The sequence below is a fragment of the Colias eurytheme genome, chromosome 20, assembly GCF_061535395.1.
Source record: "Colias eurytheme isolate Ceu_HAF_F1 chromosome 20, ilColEury1 Martin Lab GWU primary, whole genome shotgun sequence".
Taxonomy (NCBI): domain Eukaryota; kingdom Metazoa; phylum Arthropoda; class Insecta; order Lepidoptera; family Pieridae; genus Colias; species Colias eurytheme.
In genome coordinates, this window is record NC_142999.1 from 3,609,775 (window position 1) to 3,636,168 (window position 26,394).

General features: G+C 37.7%; 1 protein-coding gene across 5 annotated transcripts in view; it reads right to left on the reverse strand.

Moving 5' to 3' along the window:
* Positions 1-26,394, reverse strand: part of osa (trithorax group protein osa) — a 97,673-nt gene that overhangs the window by 11,894 nt on the left and 59,385 nt on the right. For 2 of the 5 annotated variants that reach the window (XM_090113672.1, XM_090113668.1), the window contains exons 5-10: positions 20,845-20,974; positions 4,981-5,246; positions 4,460-4,637; positions 3,726-3,883; positions 2,107-2,148; positions 440-628 (exon numbers count right to left, since the gene is read on the reverse strand). In XM_090113672.1, the coding sequence (XP_089969798.1) occupies positions 440-628; positions 2,107-2,148; positions 3,726-3,883; positions 4,460-4,637; positions 4,981-5,246; positions 20,845-20,974 (963 nt within the window). The remainder of the gene's footprint in view (positions 1-439; positions 629-2,106; positions 2,149-3,725; positions 3,884-4,459; positions 4,638-4,980; positions 5,247-20,844; positions 20,975-26,394) is intronic. The other 3 variants (XM_090113669.1, XM_090113671.1, XM_090113670.1) reach the window with 3 other exon arrangements.

Here is a 26,394-nt window from a genome sequence, read left to right on the forward strand (position 1 = left end):
ATGTGGTCGTTAAACCTGAGCTAATGAGATTTAAGTAAACTCTCGTAAGAAAAAACAAAGGTTTTAGCTAAATAATTAGGAAATGTTATTCTTATGATTATTTAACCGATTTATAAAATGTTATGTTTGCTAATTCACTTTCATCAATGTTATGTTTGTATTATTTAGATTAACCAAAAGGTCCTGGATTCGAACAAATTAATATCTCATCTACTACAGACTACAGAAAATCGATCAGTAAAGAAAAAAAAACCTGTCTGAACCTAACAGACACAACGGCGTGCCGTAGCATGACTGCAACAATAATACTGTAATGCAGCTGCCGCAAAGTTAGCTGTAGTAGTAATTTAGTAACATTAGACCATCAAGCCGTCAGCGGTCAGTCGCAATATACCATCTCCCTCTCAGACCGTCTGGTCCACCAGACCGTCACACTCACCTCGACGAAGCCGCCGCGGTCGCGCACGAGCAGATACAGGCGGTATAGATCCAGCGGCTGCTTGGATATCGTCGGGCAGGCCGCTATGGGCGTGCGCCGCTCCTCCATAAACGCCAACAGCCGCTCCACCCAACTGCGGCGCTCCGGCGCGTCGTCCATCTCGTACAGCTTGCCCAGCGAGTCCGACTTCTGGCGCAACACACACCATCATACACCCGTTTACTGATACAAGCGCACGACCGACCAGAACATGTATCGTGTTTGCAGACGCTTTAAATGGTCTGATTAAGTTTGTCAAGTTTTAGTGTACTGTGTTTCCGATACAACCGAACCGACAAAAATGTTAATTATATTACTAGTTTGTTTAAAAGTGTTTAGTTTAGACAAGTTCATTTAAAGTAAGAAAAAACTTTACCACTAACTACAAATAACATGAAATCAAAATTTCAATAACAATACATATTTTGGACGGCCAATGTTTGCTTTATGATGCATGCTAATAAAACAATTTGTAAATAATAATAAAATAACTTTGAAGCGAATTTAAGTATAGCTTAAAAAAATCTTTCTAGCTGTATAACTCTGCTAAGCATAAAATGATTGCTTGTCAAAAAATGTTCCTTCGGTGAGTCACACTCAAATATTAAATAAATCATGTTTGAATTATATTAATGTCGAAAATAATTTACAATTTACAAAATACCAACATGATACTGAAATCAGTAAAACTACCACAGCACTACGGTTATATATCAGCTGTATTTAAAGTTTTTGAGCCAACACCAATTAAAAAAAGAAAGATATAGCAGAAAGCATACTAAATTTGGAAGCTCATTCTCGAGAGGCGCATTAGATATAGTCGCATGGCAAATATGCTGAGACAACCATGCATTAGGTCACTGTTGGATGCGTTAACATAACACCTATCTTTTGAAAGCTGTTAAAAATTTATCGTCGTAACTCGTTCGAATTTTGCTTTAGTGTGTTAAAGTGAAACTTTTATTACATCGTCTCAAACTTTTTGGTCTGTGTAGCGCATGTCGCGTGTATCGCGGCTGCCGAGTAGGTATACCTACTCGGATACCTACTCGGCAGCCGACCGTCACGCGACATGCGCTGCACAAAGCAGTGTTCGGAACCGTTCGAACAGTTTCACTTTTACCGTGGTTTCATAAAACCACACAACATTTTTTTATTTTAATTCAGCTAATAATTCAATGGGAACCTAATTAAATCAATCAGTTTAACCACCAAATGATTCGAATTATGGCCTAAAAAATGGTATAAAAAGATGATCATAGAGGTGCGCTTAGAGAACATTGTTGTAAATATATTTATTGAACTACAACAAACGGTGGATATCAGTATTTTTAACTATACAACAAGAATACTTTTAAGTTTTTGGATATGTATCCTTATGTCTCCAGCCATATTTTTAATTAATCTAAACTACCCTACTTTTTTGAACCAAAAATTGAAAATGATACGCTTACAATAAATGTATAATTTTATTTCGTCTTCAGAGATTCACACACTAAAGCAATTCCGATCGCATCACAACGCAACTATGCAGTATGCCGCCTCGATACAGTCAGTCAACTATAGAGGTACTCATACAATATCTCCGAGCTCTACACATGCTTAGTGATCTTTAACTTGATATAAACCTTTGATCTGTAGGACTCCGGCGCTATGTGACTGTTAAACACCTGAAATACACGACACAATGCAATGCTCACCCTTTCGATAATACAAAAATGTACACAAATTTGTTCTAATTTCCTACAAAGTCAGTTTTTTATATTGACTACCACCTTTTTGGGTTGATTGAAGATTATGAAACAATTAATTACAATTTCATGCAACACAGCAAAGGTTTTATTTACTTTTTAATGTACTTGTGCATATTAGATATTGATAGTGACAATTTTGCAAATATTATACAGAAAGTGGACCCGAAATGTGTCACAAAATCAACAATAGATAGGTGTAAAGGAGAGCTGTGTGTTTGTGTGTAATAAAGTAACCTTTTAAGGTATTTTTATTGAGTTTTTATGTGACATAACAAGAATCTTATTTATAATCCATTAACTGCATTGTATATTTTACGTACAATCCATAACTGGGTTTATATCCATTTTTACGATTCAATATACAGTTTCCAATTATTCAAATGGATATTAATGCAATATATTAAACATGATTTGCAGTTTTAGTGATATTATAAATTCACCATGCCATTTACATACTTGTAATGAGAATTAATTTTGTTTATACAAAATTACTTATTTCACTTTACATTATACAAGTAAATAGGTGCGTAATTTAGTGTGTTTATGATTATATACTATGGTAATGTGTCATTTAATGGAGTTGCCATATTAGTATTGTTGTTTTGTTACTATGCCTTTAATTATATGAGTGCTAGCTGGTTATTGAAACTTATATGTGCACACTATATTTTTTATATTTTGATTAATGTACAATACATCTGTTTTATTCAATATGATAATTTTGTTTACCTTTGTGTTTGAAATGGTTACGACACAACATAATTTTTGTTATACTATTAGTTTGACTGTATCTATACGTACATACTTCTTACAAAGATGTATTTGTGTATGTAAGTATTTACACCTATATGCATGTGACATATCTATGCTTGTTTTTAACACTGTTTACATGTATTGTGTAGTGTGTATGTAAATATATTTATACCTATATGTATGTGACATATCTGTTATGTTTACGTATTTTTAAGGGCTGATTTTTCAATCCTTGGTTGATACTTATTCGTCGAATAACGTATTAAACTACCATTTCAAAAATGTATTCTTTGCCCGTCTTTGACAGTTTACAGGTGACATTTTAATATTATCGTGTAATACTTTATTGGGTGGATATGTTTTAACCATGGATTGAAAAATTGGCCCTAAATGTAGTGTGTGTGTAAATATATCTAATATCTTAATACTATTATAAAGGCGAAAGTTTGTATGGATGTATGGATGTACGGATGTATGGATGTATGGATGTTTGTTACTCTTTCACGTAAAAACTACTGAACCGATTACAATGAAATTTAGCACACATATAGAGGGTAACTTGGATTAACACATAGGATAGGTTTTATCCCGGAAATCCCACGGGAACGGGAACTATGCGGGTTTTCCTTTGAAAATGCGGGCGAAGCCGCGGGCGGAAATCTAGTTTATACCTATATGTATGTGACATATCTGTTATGTTTACGTATGTTTACATGTGTGTATGTATGTATACTACTCACGGGACTAGATGGCGGGCGCGGCCAGGGCGAGGGCGAAGTCTCGTAGTCGTCGTGCGCGGACGAGTGCGAGCCGCCGCCCGGCGAGGGCGAAGGCGCCGCACTGCCTCCGTATTCTTTGCGGGAACTTTTTGGCGTGCCGCAGGGCTCCTCGCCTGATGCTGGAAATGTAAATATCACATGATTTTAATACAAAGATAATGCTGTGATATTGATCTAAATTCATTCTCTGAGTATTTGCTTACTGTGCTATTTACGATTCTTAGTATGTAATGCTTTAAGCATAGCATTACTAGATAAGCAAGTGCATGTGTATAATATAATTTTGTGAATTTGATTAGATATTTATATTGAAGTGTAGATTGGATACATTATTGAAGTGAAAACTTCTTTAGCGGCGTTGAGCACTTTTTCTGTAATGGGTATAAAATCTTAAACTCGCGTCAGGACACGTGACCTGATCGAAAAAGCGTAAGACGGATACCATTCCAAAATATTATGCTCAACGTTAATAATCAAGTTTTCACTTCTGCCGGCACTCCCGGAGTGCAACCCGTCTTTTTTTATTGTTCTAATGCGTTCTGTAATGTATATTTTGTGACGTGTGCTGTTTATTGTGGATGTCCGGTGTGGTATAGAGGTATAGCGAGCTGTGTTCTGTGGGACGTTTGATGTTGTGGACTTGTGTTGCGAGTCGTGTCACGTGTGTCATGTGACACAGGTAGTACGGCGCATACCGGCGGAGGCGTTGCTGAGCGTGCTCTGCTGGCTGCCCTCGTCGAGCGGCGCGCCGTCGGGCCCGGTGGTGACGAGCGCGGTGGCGGGCGGCGCCGGCCCGTTGTCGTGCGGCTCGCCGGGCGCCGTCGGCGGGCCCATCGCCTCGCCCGGCGGGCCCATGTGCCTGCCTACTCCACCCTGATACACATACAATACGTGACAATTAATAAACGTGTACGTGTATGTTAATACCAGGAAAAATATGTAACAAATATAATTAAAATGTGTTTGCTATATTGTTTAAAATGTACTACTACTTACTACTTTTTAGTACCTTATTTTAGTAGGTATGTAATGTTTGGCAAATTCAAACAAATCAAATTAATGTTAGATATTTTTATTAAGTAGATGAAATGATCTTACCTACATCATAAAAAGATTGATGTATCTCTACATTAATAAGGAGCATTTTATCATTTATGTAATTTGGAATGGTTAGTGTGCATTTAATTCTAAGTAGTATACAGGCAGCGGTGTTCACCTTGAGCGGCGGATAGTGCTGCGAGGGGTGCGGCGGCGGCGTGGGCCGGTAGCCGTACGGGTAGGGGTGGTTGCGCGGCGGCGGGTAGCCGTAGGGCTGCGGCGGGTAGGGCGCCGGCTTGTAGTGCGGGTAGGGCTGCGGCAGCATCGCGCCCGGCGGCGGCGCGCCGCTCGGCGGGCCGGCCGGCGCGCCCGCGCGCACCGTCGGCCCGCCGCCGTCCGAGAGCGATGATGACGGCCGCGGCGGCATGGGGACGTTCTGCGTACCTGGAATGTGCACGGTATAAGGTTAATCTTTGTACAACAGTGTATAAAAACAGTACATCAGATGAGTGTATAAAACAAAATTCAATGATGATTGGAAGAATTCAAAAATCTGTATTTTACAAATGTGGCATAAACATTTTACAATGTGATCTTATTTGTCAAATACTTAATATTATAAGTAAATCATGAAAACACTAAATATAATTATTATAGGAAGGAACGATCAGGCAGTCACGACAGTTTTACACGCAACGGAAAACAATCCTTAACACAATTTATAAATAACATAAGGACATACAATCCCTTTCGCGAAAACATCAAATACAACCTCGATACGTTTACAACTCGAGTGGGGTGCATTCTGCGTGCCGAGTGCGTTAGTGTGATGCAAAACGTCGAGGGAGGCATTTGAATTAAATTGTAGAGAGTGCAAGCGGCGAAATGTGTCGGCGTGTGATCGATCCGAAGCACACGGCCTGCACGATTTGAATAATACAGTTAACGATGCTCGCCTAAGCCGGGTGCATCAATCGAGGGAGAGACGCACCGGATCACTTTCGTTTTCATCTCACACGTGAGCCGCATACACCGTCGGCCTGCGAATTCTCGCTGCACTTTATCGCGACCGTATATGTGCATACGGCATACGCGCAACACATTGACCGAGGCCGAGATACGAACGGCACTGATTTGAGACGTCGAAAGTGGTATTGCAGCTTTTATGTGGGTCGATTTGGTTGTAGTAGTTATGTTAGTGTTACGTGAGAACGCCCATAAATCATTGCATCGATGGGCGGGTTTGCTAATTGCAATGTTTTAGAATGTGAGCCCTTCGGAGTTATGCGCGAGCGATTTTATGTTTGCCACATAAAAGCGGCGGTGGGCTCTTTTATCTCGTCATTGGGACATTATCAAGGCATTAAAATTGTGCCGGAACGATCAGACATCGAGTAGACAGCGGGGCGCCGGTGAATCATAGATAACAAGTTGTGTAACATGTGCCCACCTATATAATAATAGGTCTATTGTTTACAACTATTAATGAGCGGAGACACCGCAACGGGGACAGTCGGCCGATTCGCCTTCTCGTGAAAATAAAACACGACGGGCCTCAGACGGAAAATAACAATGTAATAGAGATTCTATTGTGAAAATAAATGCATAAATAAACTTATCCAAATTAGATCGCTACAAAACGGATTGCTGTGTTCTTTTGCGAATTTTACTGCTATGCTAATTTTACGACTATAACGAACATTGTTCATGTATCCCATACAATTCGATGAACGCACAATGCTATTTTAAAAACAGTGTAATTTATCTTATCAGATAAGTTCCAATTGATAAAGATATACTATACCTACTATAGGCATACATTTTCAGTGTTGTTTTAACTACTCTAAGTATATCTCTACATAAAAGTTATTACCCACGAATACACTGCCTTGCATTCTTCCTTCTGTACATTTCACTCTCATCTCAAATCTCAATCATTGTTAAAGTTCACGACACTACCCCGGGAGTACGAGTATACAATATTAGTTATTACACGAGCTATACAGTGTACAATGAATGCCCTTTAATCGAACATTGAATAAGATTAATGAAACAACTGCACGTATAACACAATTCCACTGCACCAAGGCCCGTGAACGGCCCGCTCGGCCGTGCCAACCAGCTCTGTCAAGGGCGGCCGCCGTCACCGCAATGCGAACGGTATCGAGGTCTTTACTTTCCACCCACGTTTAGGCCAAACCACGAAAACCAATGTTAAGAATTCATTATTTAATAATCGCATGCAGGCTTAGTGCAGCTGTGTGGGATATACGCCAACATAAGACAAACATAATGAACATGATTGATTACATATAATAAATAGTAGAAATTTATACAATTAGTACATACAGTAGTGTTTAAATTATAAATTACACAGGAGCATCAAACAGCGTTCAAGAACCTAACTTCTAATCATTTATCTGCATTAATTATTTTTATTCAACGTAAAGCTTACAATGACCACACAAGTATACCAACGGTAGTCATTACGTTGTAACAAAGAAAGCAAAAGCAAAGGTATCGTTACATTGTTATGAGACAAGCCGAAAACGGAACTCAATTTCGCCCGTGGGCGGTGCCCGACCGCAACAGGTGAAACGGTTGCAATTTCCTCAATTTTGACTGACTCACTTAATCCAATGCTAGTCTGCATTCAAAACAATGTGTGACAATAGTGGTCGGTTTGAATCAGTCACATGAAAGTGCATTTGCTCCAGACAAATAACCTATTTTTGTTTGCTTTTTTGACGCTCTAACATAACATGTATGTTTTATTTATGTGTTTTTTGTTTATTCTAAACATCATTATGCCCAAATCCTGTTACCCTAAGCATCTACAAGTAATGTTTGGTTTACGTTATGCACTTAATGTACCTACAATCTACATCATCAGCAGGCAAGCTCGCATAATTATTGGTAAACGCATCACTTGCATGTCACATGTGCGACACAGAATGCGGTACCACGCGACGACACGCAGCCGACGCTTCTATGTACAAATACAATGTACATCCAATATCCATGTAGGTGACGTGGGCTGGCGCATTCCGCGCGAGCCTGTACTCATTAGTGACTATAATCGATTCAGCTCGGGCTTAATCAGTTCATAATTTAGTGCATTGTATAATGCTATGCGACGGACGCTGTAATTAACTATAGACATGACGAGCTATATTAAACAAGACTAGAGTTCATAAATCTGATACATTTCATTCTAGAGATTCAAGAATAAAGGTTACTAACTAGTCATAGTCATATATTGAACACAAAAAGGGACACTGTAGGCTAGTTATTACTAATAAACACGATGCAAAACAAGTTTATATTATTTAAAATTTAATTTATCTCACGTCATACACAACTCGAGACCATAAACAATCATGACCTAGTAATTCCTAATTTAATAACCGAACCTAAGCTATGACATACAACTCCTACTAAACTAAGTCGAGCGACTCATTATTTAATAGTATGACTCTATCGTTAGACATTTATTCGCTTGCGGGTGATTTAAACTTACTCCATGTCTAATTCATGTCGTATCGTTAACGTAATTCAATCTAATGTGATTCTGTTTATGAAACCGATGATGTTATATATGTTATGATACCGAGTCTCCTCTGAAATAACAAAATGTATATAGAGGTAAATATTTATAACTAAAAGAAATAGCCGAAACTAGTAATAAATTGAGTTCATTTTATAAAAAAAAAAAACAATCTAGGTAATTGGGTTATCTATCATAGTTTTACCAATAAGAATATAATTTATACTTACCTACCGTAAAAATTATCATTTATATAGGAAAATTCCTTTTTTTGTGAATTGTGAGACAACTAGACAACCTAGTTAATTTCGATAATGGCATGAGTACCAAATACAGAATTGTGGTTTTTGAAATGAATTCTTTTTCTTTGAGGATATAAGGGTATTCGCTTATTGTCACTGAAAAACGTTAACAGAAGCACATGTATGATGTATCAGAAACATACATCTACTCTACGTCCCTGCAGCACTTGAGAGGCAATCCCTAACAAGTGACGGGTGCCATCACACTCTAAATGGGCTTAATTTGTACCATAAGGTGTTGACTTGGCAGGTTCACGAGGCGGCACACGCTTGCCATAGCCCATACGCCGCACGGTAGTATAGGATATCTAGATGTAACCACGGAACAACCTACACAACCCGTTGCGGTGGCTACCAGAATCTACCACAAGTTAGTGGCTACGCTGTGTCCGTCACATCGCTGATATTTATTGCCTATGAGCTAGAGTGCTGGTTAAGAAATAAAGAGACCACTTATAATAATCTTCTACCAATACCGATTTTCAAAATAGTCATAGAATTTCAATTATCTTAAGTATCATTAAGTGCAGAAGTAGTTACTTAAGCCTACAAAACAGAATAACAGCTGAGATGACTAACACCGAGTACCGTTCATCCGCAACATCAAATCAAGCTTACCCTATGACATTTTCGCCTACGCACGCTTTCGTATCCTGCGATGCGAAAGCCGACCAAATTTTCTGAGGTCGAAACGGCCCATTGTCTGGTGCCGTCTCTATTTGTCTGTCAATATAATGGTGGACGTGCGACAATGGCGTTAACAAGAGCGTCCTAGTTGAAACAAACGACGGCGTCACGGCGCACAGTGGATCCAAATTCAAGTTTCATGGACCTAGGATTCAATATCGGTCTATCGCGCTGATTTTTTTTTTCAAGACAGATTTTTGAACACCGATCAACTTTTTCTAATGGTAAAAATCCCCTAGGCGTATAGTTTTTGAGAAAAAAAATTGTTGAGTTTTTTTTGTATGGAGAAAAATCTTTATTATTTTTTTTCTCGCGTTGCTTTAAATTGCGAATGCTTAGATTCATATATTAAGTAAGTCCGGATGATATAGTATCCAGAAAAAAATAAAATATCTGCATCGACTTGCAACCCCGCGCAGGAATGATCGATAAAAATTTCAATTTTCCTATGCTCTTTTCTCTTGTATTACCTGCGTTTTGTTGCTCAATACTTGCTTATTCGTACCCCTTTATGACATTAATGAATATTGAGAACATTTCAGCCCACTAAATACGTTAAGTTATATTTTTTTATCTTAAAAATTTTCAAAAACAGGCAATTATAAAATAAGTCACAGTACAACGTAACCCGTGCCTAGAAACCAATTAGGTAACGACAACAACCTATCTGGAATGCGGTGTTAGTCCCAGTTAGTTCCGAGTATATAAACAACCTCGTTAGTGCCCAATCGTTAACGAGGTCCAAGTACATAAACAACCTCGTTAGCTTTAACGAGGTTGTTTATATACTTGGAAAGATTAAGAGATGTTAAAACAGCCAAGGATTTGTCTTCTGGAATGTCTTGCTTCTTTTTAATAAACAAAAATTCTGATACACTTGGTATAGTATCAGGGTATTTTTCCAAATGCTCTAAAATTTTCGCAAAAGCTGCTTTGCCGTTAGCTTTTAATTTTTCAGTAAAGCAATAAAAAAGTTCCTCTTCATTTTTTTCACTCATAGTAGAGTCGGATCGTCGTTTTTTTTGTTTATTGCTCAAATCTTGGAATGGAACTCTAGATATCTTTTCAGTGGATGTACTTGCTTCAGCAGTGGACGTTGTTGGAACTGATTCAACTATAGAAGAAGAAAAGTTGGTCTGAGTTTCTTCATCTACATCCGCACAATCATCAAACAAAACATTCAAGTCCACCGAATCACAAGTAGGCCACTGGATGTCAGATTCCAACCACCTTTTATTGTTTTCCCGAGTCAGAAACGTCTTCAGAGATCGGCTTGACTCAGACCATTTTTTCATTATAATGTGTATAACTCTACGAGAAAAATCTATGTGTTTACTGCGATCTTCTTCAGACAGTTCATATGGGATTTTTGAGATGATAACTTCAAACAAATGGTTGAAATTCTTCAAATCACCAAATTTCCTCATAATCAGGAACATATCCAAATTAGTACTCAAGCCAGCCATTGTATAGTGCGTTGTAATGTGCGGCTTATTTATATCAATTAAAAGTACTAGGTAGTAAGGGCATGCAGGATTAAATGCGACCGAGTATATAAACAACCTCGTTAAAGCTAACGAGGTTGTTTATGTACTTGGACCTCGTTAACGATTGGGCACTAACGAGGTTGTTTAAATATACTCGGAACTAACTGTGACTAACACCGCATTCCAGATAGGTTGTTGTCGTTACTTAATTGGTTTCTAGGCACGGGTTACGTTGTACTGTGACTTATTTTATAATTGCCCGTTTTTGAAAATTTTTAAGATATAAAAATATAACTTAACGTATTTAGTGGGCTGAAATGTTCTCAATATTCATTAATGTCATAAAGGGGTACGAATAAGCAAGTATTGAGCAACAAAACGCAGGTAATACAAGAGAAAAGAGCATAGGAAAATTGAAATTTTTATCGATCATTCCTGCGCGGGGTTGCAAGTCGATGCAGATATTTTATTTTTTTCTGGATACTATATCATCCGGACTTACTTAATATATGAATCTAAGCATTCGCAATTTAAAGCAACGCGAGAAAAAAAATAATAAAGATTTTTCTCCATACAAAAAAAACTCAACAATTTTTTTTCTCAAAAACTATACGCCTAGGGGATTTTTACCATTAGAAAAAGTTGATCGGTGTTCAAAAATCTGTCTTGAAAAAAAAAATCAGCGCGATAGACCGATATTGAATCCTAGGTCCATGAAACTTGAATTTGGATCCACTGTGCGGCGGCGCGCTGGCAGGCCGGCGGCAACGCTCCATTTAAATTGATCACTACGACGACGAGCCAGTTTAATAAACACGGCCTGTTTCGACAGACTTGTTTTGTTTTACGCTTTAGCGTTTTCGCAAGAGTATTCTTGGATTGAAGCAACAAAAAGATAACTGTAGAACGTTCCCGTAAATGTACGTTAAACTTACCAGTACCCCTACCATGAGTTGACATAGTTAAATCGTCTGACGTAACTACAATAGTAAACGTGAATAGTTCACGAGATTATTTTCCGTGAATGACGTATCTATCATCGAATAGTTATAAACTATGACATATGTCAAAATTAGAACTCATGGTGCAAAAATTGTATGGTTACTACAGCGAGTGTAGTATAGTTTACTATACGTTATCTACTGTAGTATACTATAATGCACCTCATGGTAGGCTTTTTAGTTCTAATACGGCACACTAGGGGGCGCTGTACCAAATTTCATACAAACCGCTTACTACAATCGCTAGCGAGTATCGTGTGCGTAAACTCATGGTAGACCTACTGATCATTATTTTTCATCAAAAAACAGATGGACATTAAATGGTGGTCCTATCGACTGTGGGTACTTAATACTTATTTATTGAACATTTTTAGGCTGTTCTACATACGTGATACAATCTTTATATATATAAAAATGAATCGCAAAATGTGTTGGTAAGCGCATAACTCGAGAACGGCTGAACTGATTTCGATAATTCTTTTTTTATTATATTCCTTGAAGTACGAGGATGGTTCTTATGTAGAGAAAACGTAAACATGTACCACGGGCGAAGCCGGGGCGGACCGCTAGTAGCAAATAAATTAAACCGACCTGTTTAGACAATTCTCTACAAGAAGAGCATGGAATCTAAATTATATACTATCGCTATGCCGGAAACGTGGAAATGCGAAAAACGAAAAACAACATGACTGCGTTACGTTTAGGGGTCATTAACTCGGCTGAGGTGGGAGGGGTAGACCGTGCTAGTGAATGTTTTTAACAGGCGAGAAATCCGGTCGGGGAAAGAATGTCCACACCATTAGCTAAGGGCGGAACGGGGTGAATGGGATGTCGAACCCTCGGCTGACCTTGACTCGCCGAGATTTATCACTTTTCCGTCGTTATTTGAATACAATTAGGGAGTTCTTGGCAGCCACGTGACCGCGGTTGGCAACAGGTCGCAAACATTTTATCGAACAAATTTTACTCAAATATCAATAGGTACCGTTCTTGCTTATCGCACATCCATGGGTAGGTATCTCACTAAGAAGGATTTTCAAGCTGAGATATAAAACTTGCTATTGATTATAATTTTATTTATATTGAGACGTATAATACTTTCCTTAGTATTTGTAATTATGTGCAATATTAGAAAAAGAGGACTGTAAGTGGTGGAATTCGTACCCATCTTTCTCTTTACCGTAACCTTACCATAATATGTTGTCAGGATAATGCTGCAACTATTTATATACCAAACAATTGATTCTATATACGGACAAGACAAGAGGGAACAAATTAGTCAAGAAACGACGCAGACACCACACTAAAAATAGATTCAGAGCGTACATTGAGGACCAATAGAAATCAATTCGCGTCTATCGTTTGATAAATGGATCGTGCAAAACTGTCGAGACATCATAAACGCCAACAATGACCCAATCAATCGACGCTACGCAAAAAGTTATGAAATCCAAGACGTGGGATGATTTACGGGAAAGCGATCAAAATAAACGGCGCGGCGCACAGTGGATCCAAATTCAAGTTTCACGGACCTAGGATTCAATATCGGTCTATCGCGCTGATTTTTTTTTTCAAGGCAGATAATTGAACACCGATCAACTTTTTCTAATGGTAAAAATCCCCTAGGCGTATAGTTTTTGAGAAAAAAAATTGTTGAGTTTTTTTTGTATGGAGAAAAATCTTTATTATTTTTTTTCTCGCGTTGCTTTAAATTACGAATGCTTAGATTCATATATTAAGTAAGTCCGGATGATATAGTATCCAGAAAAAAATAAAATATCTGCATCGACTTGCAGCCCCGCGCAGGAATGATCGATAAAAATTTCAATTTTCCTATGCTCTTTTCTCTTGTATTACCTGCGTTTTGTTGCTCAATACTTGCTTATTCGTACTCCTTACATGACATTAATGAATATTGAGAACATTTCAGCCCACTAAATACGTTAAGTTATATTTTTATATCTTATAAATTTTCAAAAACAGGCAATTATAAAATAAGTCACAGTACAACGTAACCCGTGCCTAGAAACCAATTAGGTAACGACAACAACCTATCTGGAATGCGGTGTTAGTCCCAGTTAGTTCCGAGTATATAAACAACCTAGTTAGTGCCCAATCGTTAACGATGTACAAGTACATAAACAACCTCGTTAGCTTTAACGAGGTTGTTTATATACTTGGAAAGATTAAGAGATGTTAAAACAGCCAAGGATTTGTCTTCAGGAATGTCTTGCTTCTTTTTAATTAACAAAAATTCTGATACACTTGGTAGTATCAGGGTATTTTTCCAAATGCTCTAAAATTTTCGCAAAAGCTGCTTTGCCGTGAGCTTTTAACTTTTCAGTAAAGCAATAAAAAAGTTCCTCTTCATTTTTTTCACTCATAGTAGAGTCGGATCGTCGTTTTTTTTTTTTGTTTATTGCTCAAATCTTGGAATGGAACTCTAGATATCTTTTCAGTGGATGTACTTGCTTCAGCAGTGGACGTTGATGGAACTGATTCAACTATAAAAGAAGAAAAGTTGGTCTGAGTTTCTTCATCTACATCCGCACAATCACCAAACAAAACATTTAAGTCCACCGAATCACAAGTAGGCCACTGGATGTCAGATTCCAACCACCTTTTATTGTTTTCCCGAGTCAGAAACGTCTTCAGAGATCGGCTTGACTCAGACCATTTTTTCGTTATAATGTGTATAACTACGAGAAAAATCTTTGTGTTTACTGCGATCTTCTTCAGACAGTTCATATGGGATTTTTGAGATGATAACTTCAAACAAATGGTTGAAATTCTTCAAATCACCAAATTTCCTCATAATCAGGAACATATCCAAATTAGTACTCAAGCCAGCCATTGTATAGTATTCGTAAATGTCGGAAATATAATGGAGCTCAGTTTAATGTGCGGCTTAATTATATATAATTAAGAGTACTCAGGTACTAAGGGCATGCAGGATTAAATGCGACCGAGTATATAAACAACCTCGTTAAAGCTAACGAGGTTGTTTATGTACTTGTACATCGTTAACGATTGGGCACTAACGAGGTTGTTTATATACTCGGAACTAACTGGGACTAACACCGCATTCCAGATAGGTTGTTGTCGTTACCTAATTGGTTTCTAGGCACGGGTTACGTTGTACTGTGACTTATTTTATAATTGCCTGTTTTTGAAAATTTTTAAGATATAAAAATATAACTTAACGAATTTAGTGGGCTGAAATGTTCTCAATATTCATTAATGTCATGTAAGGAGTACGAATAAGCAAGTATTGAGCAACAAAACGCAGGTAATACAAGAGAAAAGAGCATAGGAAAATTGAAATTTTTATCGATCATTCCTGCGCGGGGCTGCAAGTCGATGCAGATATTTTATTTTTTTCTGGATACTATATCATCCGGACTTACTTAATATATGAATCTAAGCATTCGCAATTTAAAGCAACGCGAGAAAAAAAATAATAAATATTTTTCTCCATACAAAAAAAACAACAATTTTTTTTCTCAAAAACTATACGCCTAGGGGATTTTTACCATTAGAAAAAGTTGATCGGTGTTCAATTATCTGCCTTGAAAAAAAAAATCAGCGCGATAGACCGATATTGAATCCTAGGTCCATGAAACTTGAATTTGGATCCACTGTGCGGCGTGAGCGTTCCGGGCAAAAAGATGTTTCCATTCTTGTTGTTTTTTTTTATATAATCATTAAAGGAGGTCGTCGGCCTCGTCAAGGACGCAGGGCACGTGGCGGATATGCATTTGTGTGAGGACAAACAAACACAACACAGGTGCCAGTAGTTATACGTATATCTATATTCTATACCATCCCCCGGTTACCCGAAAGGGACCGTGGTACCGTTTTATGAATGGCAAATTACTATGACTGGAAAAGACTGTTTGATGATATCGTCGTTTCTTTTATTTACATTAAGTTTTCGAATTTGAAATATATTTTCGAATAAATGTATGTATATTAATTATTTCTAAATAAATCTCTAATGGCATTCTCTCTATATTATATAACATTAGTTATACTTATTATGCTGAATATTTTATACCCACTAATCAATGCTTTGAATAAATTATAACATCATAAATAATATGTGAATAATCACACAAATGCACTATAGGTACTTCCAAGAATCTCGCATCATTATCACAAAGACCGATGTATTGTACCGAATCTTTTTTACAGCCGCAATTTATCTTAAATTACCTTCGAAAACGTTGTGGCACGAAAAAAGAGCATCGCAAGGTATTTTTCCCAAACAATCTAACAATACGACCTTTAAGCTAAAAGCTATCTATCTACACGGGCTATAACTCTAGATAAGATATGCTCATACGAAATCGCTTTATTAAAGACTATCTTTTATCGTTTCCGACGAATACTCTTATGAATCAACGATTATTATGAATCACACTTATTTATGCTAATAAATAGAAACAACATTTTGCTTGGAAACATTTATCAATTCGGTTAATAGCCTAGCTTAAATTTATATCCGTTTTTATACTCAAATTATGCTCTACCTTTAAATCGAAAAGGCCAAAAAATCACGTTCTCCAACAATATAAATAACCGTCCAAGAACATTATTGCAACTCGAAGAATGTAAAAAGTATACAATTTTCGGCACCAAAATCCTCGAGTTGACTCAGTCAGGGTCGGTCTTATCTTAGCCGATGGCATTCCTCTACCCGAGCGCCGATACGCACGACAGAATGACTGCGAAATGCTTTTAGAGCCCGTATAAGAAGCGGCTATTTATATACGAACGAAAATAGATCTTATTCCAAAGAGGCAATGCGCTGAATCGGTTATCAAACGAACAAAGCAAACTTTGCGTAAAAGAAACCTTATAGAACGAAAATTAAAGGCGTTTTTGAAAGTCACGTTGCATACGGGCATCGAACAATACGCAATTCACCTTCGGACGCGTCGGGTTGCGGTGTTGCGGCTTCATTGTGTTCCACTAACGATGGAACTCTGATTCGAAACGAGCACAATACCTTCCACAAACAACACTTTATTTTATTTCGCCCGTGTCGATAGTAATAATATTCCATTATGTATGCTGATTGACGTGGAGAATAAATACGTAATGATAAAATGAAGGCAGCAGTTTTCGAAGAGAACGAGATTAAATAAAAACACAACGACGCGACGTGCCGAGGGTCAGAAGGGTCAGACTCCGTGAATCAATTTTTCTTTTCTTTTGAAATCATTTTTGCAAGTCTTTATCTTTTATTTATTCATGCAGAGGTTTTCTTTGAACGATCGCTTGACATACAGGAACAAGAAAATACATTTCATCATGCAGAAAAATATATTATTCGAGTCGAATTATTCGTTCAATTTGTACACTTTCGTTCTGATAAAACTTCTACTCGTTTTTCCTTAAGCGTTCTGTATAATTTTCCAATGAAAGACTTCATATATTCACCGGGTGTTTGTCGAGAGTCGTGAAGCCCGACGAGCCGAAAGGTTGACGTCATACGCTCGCGTTAAACTGCTATACATGACAGCTAGCTAGAGAAACCCACCAAGTGAAACCTACACTGCGGGCTTTGAAGAGAGGGCTATACATATGTACGCAGTCGGTAGAGTATTGTATGGCGTCCAATGCGGGCGGTTTGGTGGCAAACAAGATCCGCGGTGAAGGTGTATTGCGGTCACATAACCGGTATTCGAACGCGGCACAGTCGACGTTCGCCAAGTCTTTAAAGTTTAAGTCCGATGTTTTGAGAAAGCCACGTTTGGTCGACGCTAACAAAACAGCGTTCGCGTTTGCGACGTCGCCGTAACGAGCCACGGTTATGACAAACAGATCGCTTCAATGCAGATAATAAAGAGCAATGAAAGTACAGCGCTCAATAATGAAAATAAAATTGCTTTCGCTTCTTGTATTAACTCATAGATTTTTATCACTTAAGAAATATACAACAACAATAATAATAAAGGAGGATTATTTGATGACAACTTTACTGAAAGTTTGAAACTGTTTTACTAAGATAATATAAGTTTAAATTATGAGATACGAGAACTTCTTAGCAAGTACCAGAACTGCAAATAGTAATATTCCTTTCTTTTTTTCATAATTTCCAGATTTCCTTACCTATTTCCAGAGATTGATATAATATGCCCTTCATATTCACGACTCCTTATTTTATTCCGTTTAATTTTACACATGAAGGTAAAATAATCTTACTGTTTCTCCATCCAGCTATTTCACTTGTGGAAAAATCTGTTAAAAAATAAATATAAGTGACTCAAACACAAAAAGGCAAAAATCAAACCAAAACCTAAAAATCTATCTCCAGGCATCAATAGAAACAACTTTTACGACCACAGAGCAAGCGCTATAACTCTTTAAACTGCGCTAAAACTATATAAGTACTAACTAACTATCGATAAGAAACTAGGTAACTCGGCATTTATGAATGGGATAGAACGAGATCAAATATCTGGGTTAGTACATGGCTGTCAAACAATTCCACAAACTCGGTTACGGACATCTACATAGCGGCGCGTCACTGACCTAACATCTCTTTTTACTCCCTGATCTACACTTGAATGTAATTTAGACTAATTAATACTTTTGATTTCATTGCTATAGGGCTGTACAAAACTATATTTTGTTTAATTTATTAGAGCGTTCTAACATGCTTCACGAACCGCAGGAAGTTTTTCCAAAACGAATAACTTTTAGCATTATCTCTGATGTCTAGTGAGTGTCAAGCCCCTGTGGAAAGAATAAGGACTTTTGTACTCCTCTCACTTTCGTTAGTCCAACTTTGCGGAATATTATACAAGTGAAAGTAACTTTTATCCGCTGAAACAATTGTATCGACTTTGTACACATCTTGACAAAGCAATGCCATATCTCTAATGGTCGTTTGTTTGAATGATGGAACTTCTGACACAATGGTGGACTGTCGAATAAATAATGTAATTTTATGATGCCTGTGGACAGATTTATGCTATCTGTTTGTTTGTTGTTGGTTGGTTGTTGAATAATATCAATCGTTCATAAGTTAATTTGACTCTTCATAAGCATTCCAATCTACAACCGATGATATGGCGCAGTAACATTCCCTCTTATCACTGCCAGATAGTAAGTGTGTCAATGTTACAGGATTGATGCAAATCGAGTAAATAAACATAGCATTTCAAATTCATATTATATATATGTATTATATAATAAATAGAGGTGGTCCGGCAGCGAGCGTGACGTGTAGACAGACGGAGGTAGAAAGGTCCTGTTTTGCGTGCTCGCAGCGGTGGGGGCAAGTTTTTCACGAGGCCCTATATACCGCGACCACCCCTCACTCGTACATAAGGTGGGTGGTGGGTGGTTCGCGCCCGCAAAAGGGGCAAAATACGGTGTACTCTGGGCGCCCGCTTTATGTGGGTCAATGTCGGGAAAGCCCGCGTCTGCCACTGACGAAGTATGCACAATGAATCCGATCAACACGCCTTTGGCGAAACTACACAGTTGGCAAACTATATACCGACCGTAAGAGCCCCTAACGCAACTGCATAGAGTTCAGTTTATTCCTTGCGGTAACGAGTCGGTGTAGCAGGATGCTATGCACAACGTGCGACTGAAATTACAAATATAAGTCTATGAACGTATACCTGGTGTTTATGATGTAAACAAACATGTTACCTAAACTAATGAATCAAATGTAAACTAAACAAGAGTTACGATATACCAGCGCAACGCGGAATTACATTTTTTTTGGTTTGCACATGACGAGATTATACTAGACATTTTTTTGAAATCTCTGTCTAGAATATACAAAATCATCCTGACGATTTTCTAATTGTTTATCGAAAATAATTTCCTTGAGGGAACTATACGATATGAAAACTAATTTTTAGTACTTATACGCTATTACTTTGACGCAAACGCCTATCAAATAATTACCATTTCACAGAAGCGCTCAAGTGAAAGACCCCGTACGCGTACAAGGCCAACACAGTTCGTTACATTTCACAATGATGGTTACTGGAAAAACGCTCAAAGGTTGCTTCGTTGGGAATCCTACTCCTATCCTTGATTTAAAAGGATCGAGAATTCCCTTTAAAGGGTAGCTGCGCGGTAATTATGCATTCCTGACAAACTGCTTTTTACATTGTTGATTCTTTTATAGTAATTGTAATGATATTTTCATTTAAGCTTAAGTAAATAATCAATAAAGGTAAAGGTACTCTTAAAGGTAAATAAGACTAATTTGCTTTCTGATTTAATCATCCACGATACACAGGACTTGATGATGCTAATTCTAACGTAGCGTTACAATATATTTTTAAACATGTCCAAAAACAACATTAAATCCGCATCCTTTCAGAGGATAACGCAAATCTACCACAGAGAAAAAACAGCTGGGCTAAAAAGAACATACATATTTGACATTCTTTCATCTAAATTGTAATGAATCATTTCGTGAATGTAATATCATACACATGATAGCAGTTCCTCTTTTTTTTTCGTAAGATGGCCATTTTCTCCTTAATTTTACGACTTTCGATACAAATAACGTCAAATAGATGAAATATTTTTTCAACTGTAAAAATTCTTTTTACCATTTCGAATTAGATCCATAATATTATGATGATATAATGATTGACCGAAAGTGACCATTTTAGCCCCGTTGTGTTCTGTGTTGGTCGATAAGAATCCTTAATTTATAAAAAGCTATCCATCTTTATAGCACTAATTCCTATCATATATCAGCCGTGTCTCTGTATAAAAAACTAATGATGATGTTACAAAAGTACCAGTGAAAATCTGTCTTGGTCACTAATAATCCTTACCATTATGCTATCACATATTAAACAAGTACAAATTCCTATCCTATCCTGCCAATGATTTCCAAACTTCCCAAGAGAGACCTTTGTCTCTGCATTGGAAAACCTACTGATGACAATAATAATGAAGATCATGTAACTAATCTTTGGGATGCTAATATCAATAATGACAAAAATAATGATGATAATGTTGTCAACTCACCGACGGCTGGTGACATGGATCGCGAGCCGCTCGAGCCGGTGGGGCTCGGCGTCGGCCTCAAGTGCGGCGTGGTGGCGCGCCCGGCGCCGCCGCTGCCGCCCGAGTCATTGCTGTTCTGCCCGGTCAGATCCTGCAACAAACAAATGCATTTATGTATATACATTGAGATATACATATGGAGAAGACACCGCCTACATCACCTATGTTCCGCTCAACATACGCCATATGGCGTAACTGCACGCTCATTTTTTATTTGTTTTAAAGTGAAACGCATCAAATATGTCTTCGTGTGTGTTACGATATTGCACAAATAATACAAATAATACGGAAAAGTGCAGAGGAATAAATTTCATCGGTAAGTACCTAACTAGTTAATAATTTTTAAAACTTAGTTAGAGCAAAAAAATGGCGCACAGTTTTTGTTCGTGGTGTCTCCTCCATACGTATAGTAATATTATCTCAATGTTTATATAACCACTTATTGAACACTGAAAACACCTTTAAGCCTTTCGTCAAATGGAAGCATATCCATTGCTTGATGATCATTCTCTTTGTTTTCAAAAAACATTAGTCACATCACCTTATGATGCAACATGATACGAACAAATTCAAGTTCTTGTTAAAAAATATAAGTAAATGAAAACATTTATTTTTTGTAAATTTTTGGTCGTAATGCTCTATGGGTAGTGAACTAACAAATTTCAGGCACCCACAAATAAAATGACAATATCATAAGTTACTTTGAGATGAACAGTAAATAATAATATATTTAATGATATTTATATAATTTCTAAGGACCCGTGTGAATCGTCTTTAGTCGTTTATGTTCTTTTATGTGATCTAAGTAAACTGACATTTTGATCATCTTAATTATTTCTTCTCCATTAACAATTTTCTACTGCATATAATAAATTGTAGTTTGTAAATAAAAATTCACTACAAAATATAGCATATCATGCAATCGTTGAATACACTTTCGATTAACATATTAATCAATCACCATTCACACCGCATTAAGCGTAAGTAAAAAGTAGTATCAGCCGCGAACAAACCTTGAGGGGGAAGTTATTTGTGAATGGAAAAAGTTAATGTGCACTTAATGACTAGGGTTATTCCATATCGAGTTCACTTGTTGATGGTTATCTATAGATCCAATCAAATCAGACAGTCAACAGAAAACAGATGACTGAAATATGCAACTACCCTAAAACTTTAGTGACATTACAAATTATGCATAAGTATTTCTCACTTCCAACGCATTACCATCGGTATGCAACATCACGTCGTCGGGTTTGCATATACAATTAGTTTACAAATAAACAGTTAGGCGAAACACCTTGACACTGCAACCTCGGCTCCACCAACAATAGCACACTCGTGTCAATAGAGCACGGCCCGTTGCGGTAATCAAACAATAAAACAACTCGCGGAGCATCAGCAAACAATCACATCTACCGCCGACCAAAATAAAAACATGCCGCGATCCGCTCTAATGATAATCTCGAGACGTTTTATCTACCTACCTACATTATAAAACACAACTTATGCAACTTATCGCTACAACTGTAAAAGCTCGAGCGTTCATTGATGTTAACCCATTACGGTACACAATTTAACATGACAGATAAGACAATCAAACACATGGGTATGTGTCATCGGAGTACCTACTCACCGTTTCAAAACCAGGAAAGGTCCGTTACTCGTAAATCAACTGGCGATCCCTTTCGATTCAATCGAACGGTACCTACTAACAATACCCGTACACGAATATAGAGCTCATTATCGTTTCTTACAAAAACGTCAGCCAAACTCGTAAATGTAGAGCTTCAAAAAGTTAAAACGGTGAAATAATACAAGTGGAGAGAATGGTTAGCGATGCTATGTAGCGCGTTCGCGGCCGCGGCAGTATCAACGAGCGAAGGAGCTCACGACCCCCCGCCGTAGAGGTTAGTTCGGCCGAGAGGCTCCGGCGTCGATCAGACGAGTCCGACGGCGGGGCGGCGCGGGGCGGGGGCCGCGGGCGGGAGGGGCACGATAACCGCGCTGATGTTTTTGCCGTGCTCCAACCCGACTTGGCCGCTCGACGCAGCGGCGCGTTCTTCATTTCGTACAGAGTCCATTATCTGTAGCTCCGTCCCGCTCGCACCCGCGGCCGGCTCGTCGCGCCTCACCGCACCGGCCGCTGTTTTATTGCCAGCCGACGATTTTAACGTGCGCTCGCAACGTCCGGAGCACAAAAGTTTTTATGGAAATTTCATTCCGAATGCGCCTCGCTCGCTTGCTCGCTCGGGAACGTCAATATAAAAGCATGATAACGAACGGACGAGTCAATTAATTATTATTGTTGGAAGCTGTCGGGACGTGCTGGGCGGCTCTATCTAGATACAGTATCTGTGTAGTTCTCTGAAGCCAGCGTATTCACATTGTAGTACAGAATTCATTTCGATCTGTTATTCTGTTCGTGCCAATAACAAATGGGATGCCGTATAAAATTATTAAGAGAACGTTTTTAGTTTGTTCTTTTTGTGGTGTGCATTTTTTTCCTTTTTCTCTGACTTTGAGATTTATTATTATTTATGTAAAGGTACACAACAGACGCAATATAACGTACTGCATATAAATCTTTATGGTGAATTCAGCTTTAAATTGAGAAAAGTATTGGTCAGTAGGTAGAGCTCCGGTCTGCTGTTTGATACTAAGATATTATTACAATGATTAGTGAGTAAACGGGATACTGAGATACATGATTGATAATTTCAAATACGAACAATGCCTATTTAGCTGTACTGAACAAAAGAGTTCCACATTTATACCCAATAATATTTCAGACAAGCTACTTAATGCTTAATATTGTATATACATATATTAGCTACTTTAGATGTTATTATAGTTAAGAATATCTTTATGATGATAAGGATACCTAATACATAATACATATTACAGCTACATCTTATATCTCATAAAAGCAAGTCAAGGCGCTTTGTAACCGGCTCCTAAGCGACTTGGTTATGACTTCCCTAAGCGATTGATAAAAGGAAGCGAGGTGGCTCTTTCGTTCTACTATCAATGAAATTAGCGGCGGAAAATGTTAACTTCCTTGTGGATGTAATTCCATTATTTTGTATGGAAAAGAAACAGCATTAGCGGCGGACGGGCGGATATGACGAAATTGTAGAGTTCTGTTTTTTTTTATGTAATGATTTTGCATAAACTGGCGGGAGGGCAGGTATACCTATAAAAAATACCTTTAAGTTTTTTTTCCATAATAACCAAGCCTATTGTGTTTCTATCTAGATAATATATACTTCAGATATAGCTTATTTAAAGTTTCAAACAAGGTTAACTAAAACATCTCTGATTGTAAGTCCGTATCGTATTTTTAATCTATTAATAGTGCTTATATTGTGAGTTGTACAATTTAAAATGTTACCTTGCGGTTTTATATTTTTCCTGTTTCTATATCTAACATGTTGCGGTAGGTATGTCGTGTAATAGCCCATTCAAAGAAACTGATTGCTTTAAACCACAGCATCTATACCTACTATTAAATATAAACATCACTGTTGATCATTGAGATAGGTAATTATTTTGCTCTTGAGAGATATAGTATGGAACAGATATTACTCTGTTTCAGTAATTTTCTTTGGACACCAGTACGATGATATATAATACGCCGTTTGCCTTATCAGCCTACCACAACAATCTTGAGTCCACAGATTCGCTCGCCTAAAACGATTATTCCAAATCTAGCTCATAGCCTATAAACATACCAAATTGCAAATCTAGAAAAAAGATAAGATACATTTTACCTCAATATAAACCGTAGAAGCAAAAAGCAGGAGAATATTAAATTCCAAGTTGAATCTAGTTCGTTACGGTATAGTGCATTGTCTTAGTTTTACGTTACTCGTAAATATTACATATTTATAGCAATTCATAATTCATAAAATTAATTAGTTGAGGTAAGCATGATCAACTTTATTGCCAATTCAATTTTGAACCTAGTAACTATACAGTTATATTTCAATTTAATGTGACCAATACATATTTTGTGTATATAACTGCAAATATAATAAAACTTATTTTAAACGTTTTTATTGTTGCACGGTCGTTGAACTTTGAATGCTATTCTTATGATAATTATGCAATTAATGAATGAATTTGTTTATAATTTAACCACGTTTTTCACTACTGATAGATAAAACACGTTCAATATTATTAATTTGAAGGTCTTTATTATAAATTATTACCATCTGTTCACATAAACTATTTTGCGTGAGTAATGTAATGGATTAATCAGTTTGTAGAGTAACACTGTTCGTCATATGTGACAATAGATCTTGCTGGTAGCTCATTATTTATGTTGTATGAATTAGATTATCGCATTAGCCATAGCCTCAGCAGTCGGTTTTTCCTTAACATGCTCTGTGTAATGCACTTAGCGTGTTCTCCTTCCATACAATTAAGTGGAAGTCGACTCAAAATAAATACGTGACTTGTAATATGAGAAATGGGAATAGACGATACTCGGCTCACGATACAGCGATATAGCATTACGTATGAAGTAATGAAGACGCGACAATAAAGGGTGAGCAATGTCACCCGAGGACATGAGATTAATCGGCGTAAAAGCGTTCCAAGATCATTCGTCGAGTTCATCGACCGGCGTGTGAAAATGTTGCCTCGTAAATAAATAATTCACAAGGCTAGTGTTCTCTCGGAGCACGTGGTAGCGAGGCACGTGTGTAGGTACATACGTAAACATTTACATTACATAACCAGCTCGTCATCGACGACCGCCGTGTATTCAGAGCGAAATACTGGCTTTATTATTATTACGATTGCCTTCAGCCGAGATTGCCGCATAAACGCAACGACGATTAGTTTGAACGTGCTCCGCTCGTCCTATTTACATTTCTCTGTGAGCGAACCAAGTGAACACCACAATCAATTCACTGTCTGTCTGACTTGTTTGAGTTGTTTTGCATAGGATTTACAAAGTGATTTTTAGTCTGACATTCCTTGAACTTAGCATTATGCAAAACAGCCAACCATGTAATCTTGGTTATCTAAATGTTACGACATTTTTAAACCTCTGTCGAGATAATGTTTGTGTGGGTGCAGCTATCGTATCGAAGGAATGAGATAAGTATATAATATCAGTGTTGTATTCTTCTAAAGAGCATTGGACATTCAAATCTAGTTCGTTCGTTCGTTCTTCTTCGTTCATAGTTAATAGTTATCATCAGCATTCCAAGTTCAAACAATTTCATTCGACGTTACCCAAACCGTGAACGAGATTACAGATTGGCGTTCGCACTTGCATCTGTGTGCGTTTGTGTAAAATACAGTGTTCCGTAAAGACAAGTGTGGTTCACTTTATTGAATGTCTTTATAGGCCACCTGTTAGCCGGGTCGGTGCCGGAGAACAGCTGATCGGGCCCGAGCGAATTATTATTATTGTCGAATGCCCGTCTCGGTTTATTTATTTGTGATGAGGGGTGAGGGACGAGGCGCAACTTTCGCCGGCGACTTCCAGTTCAGACGACG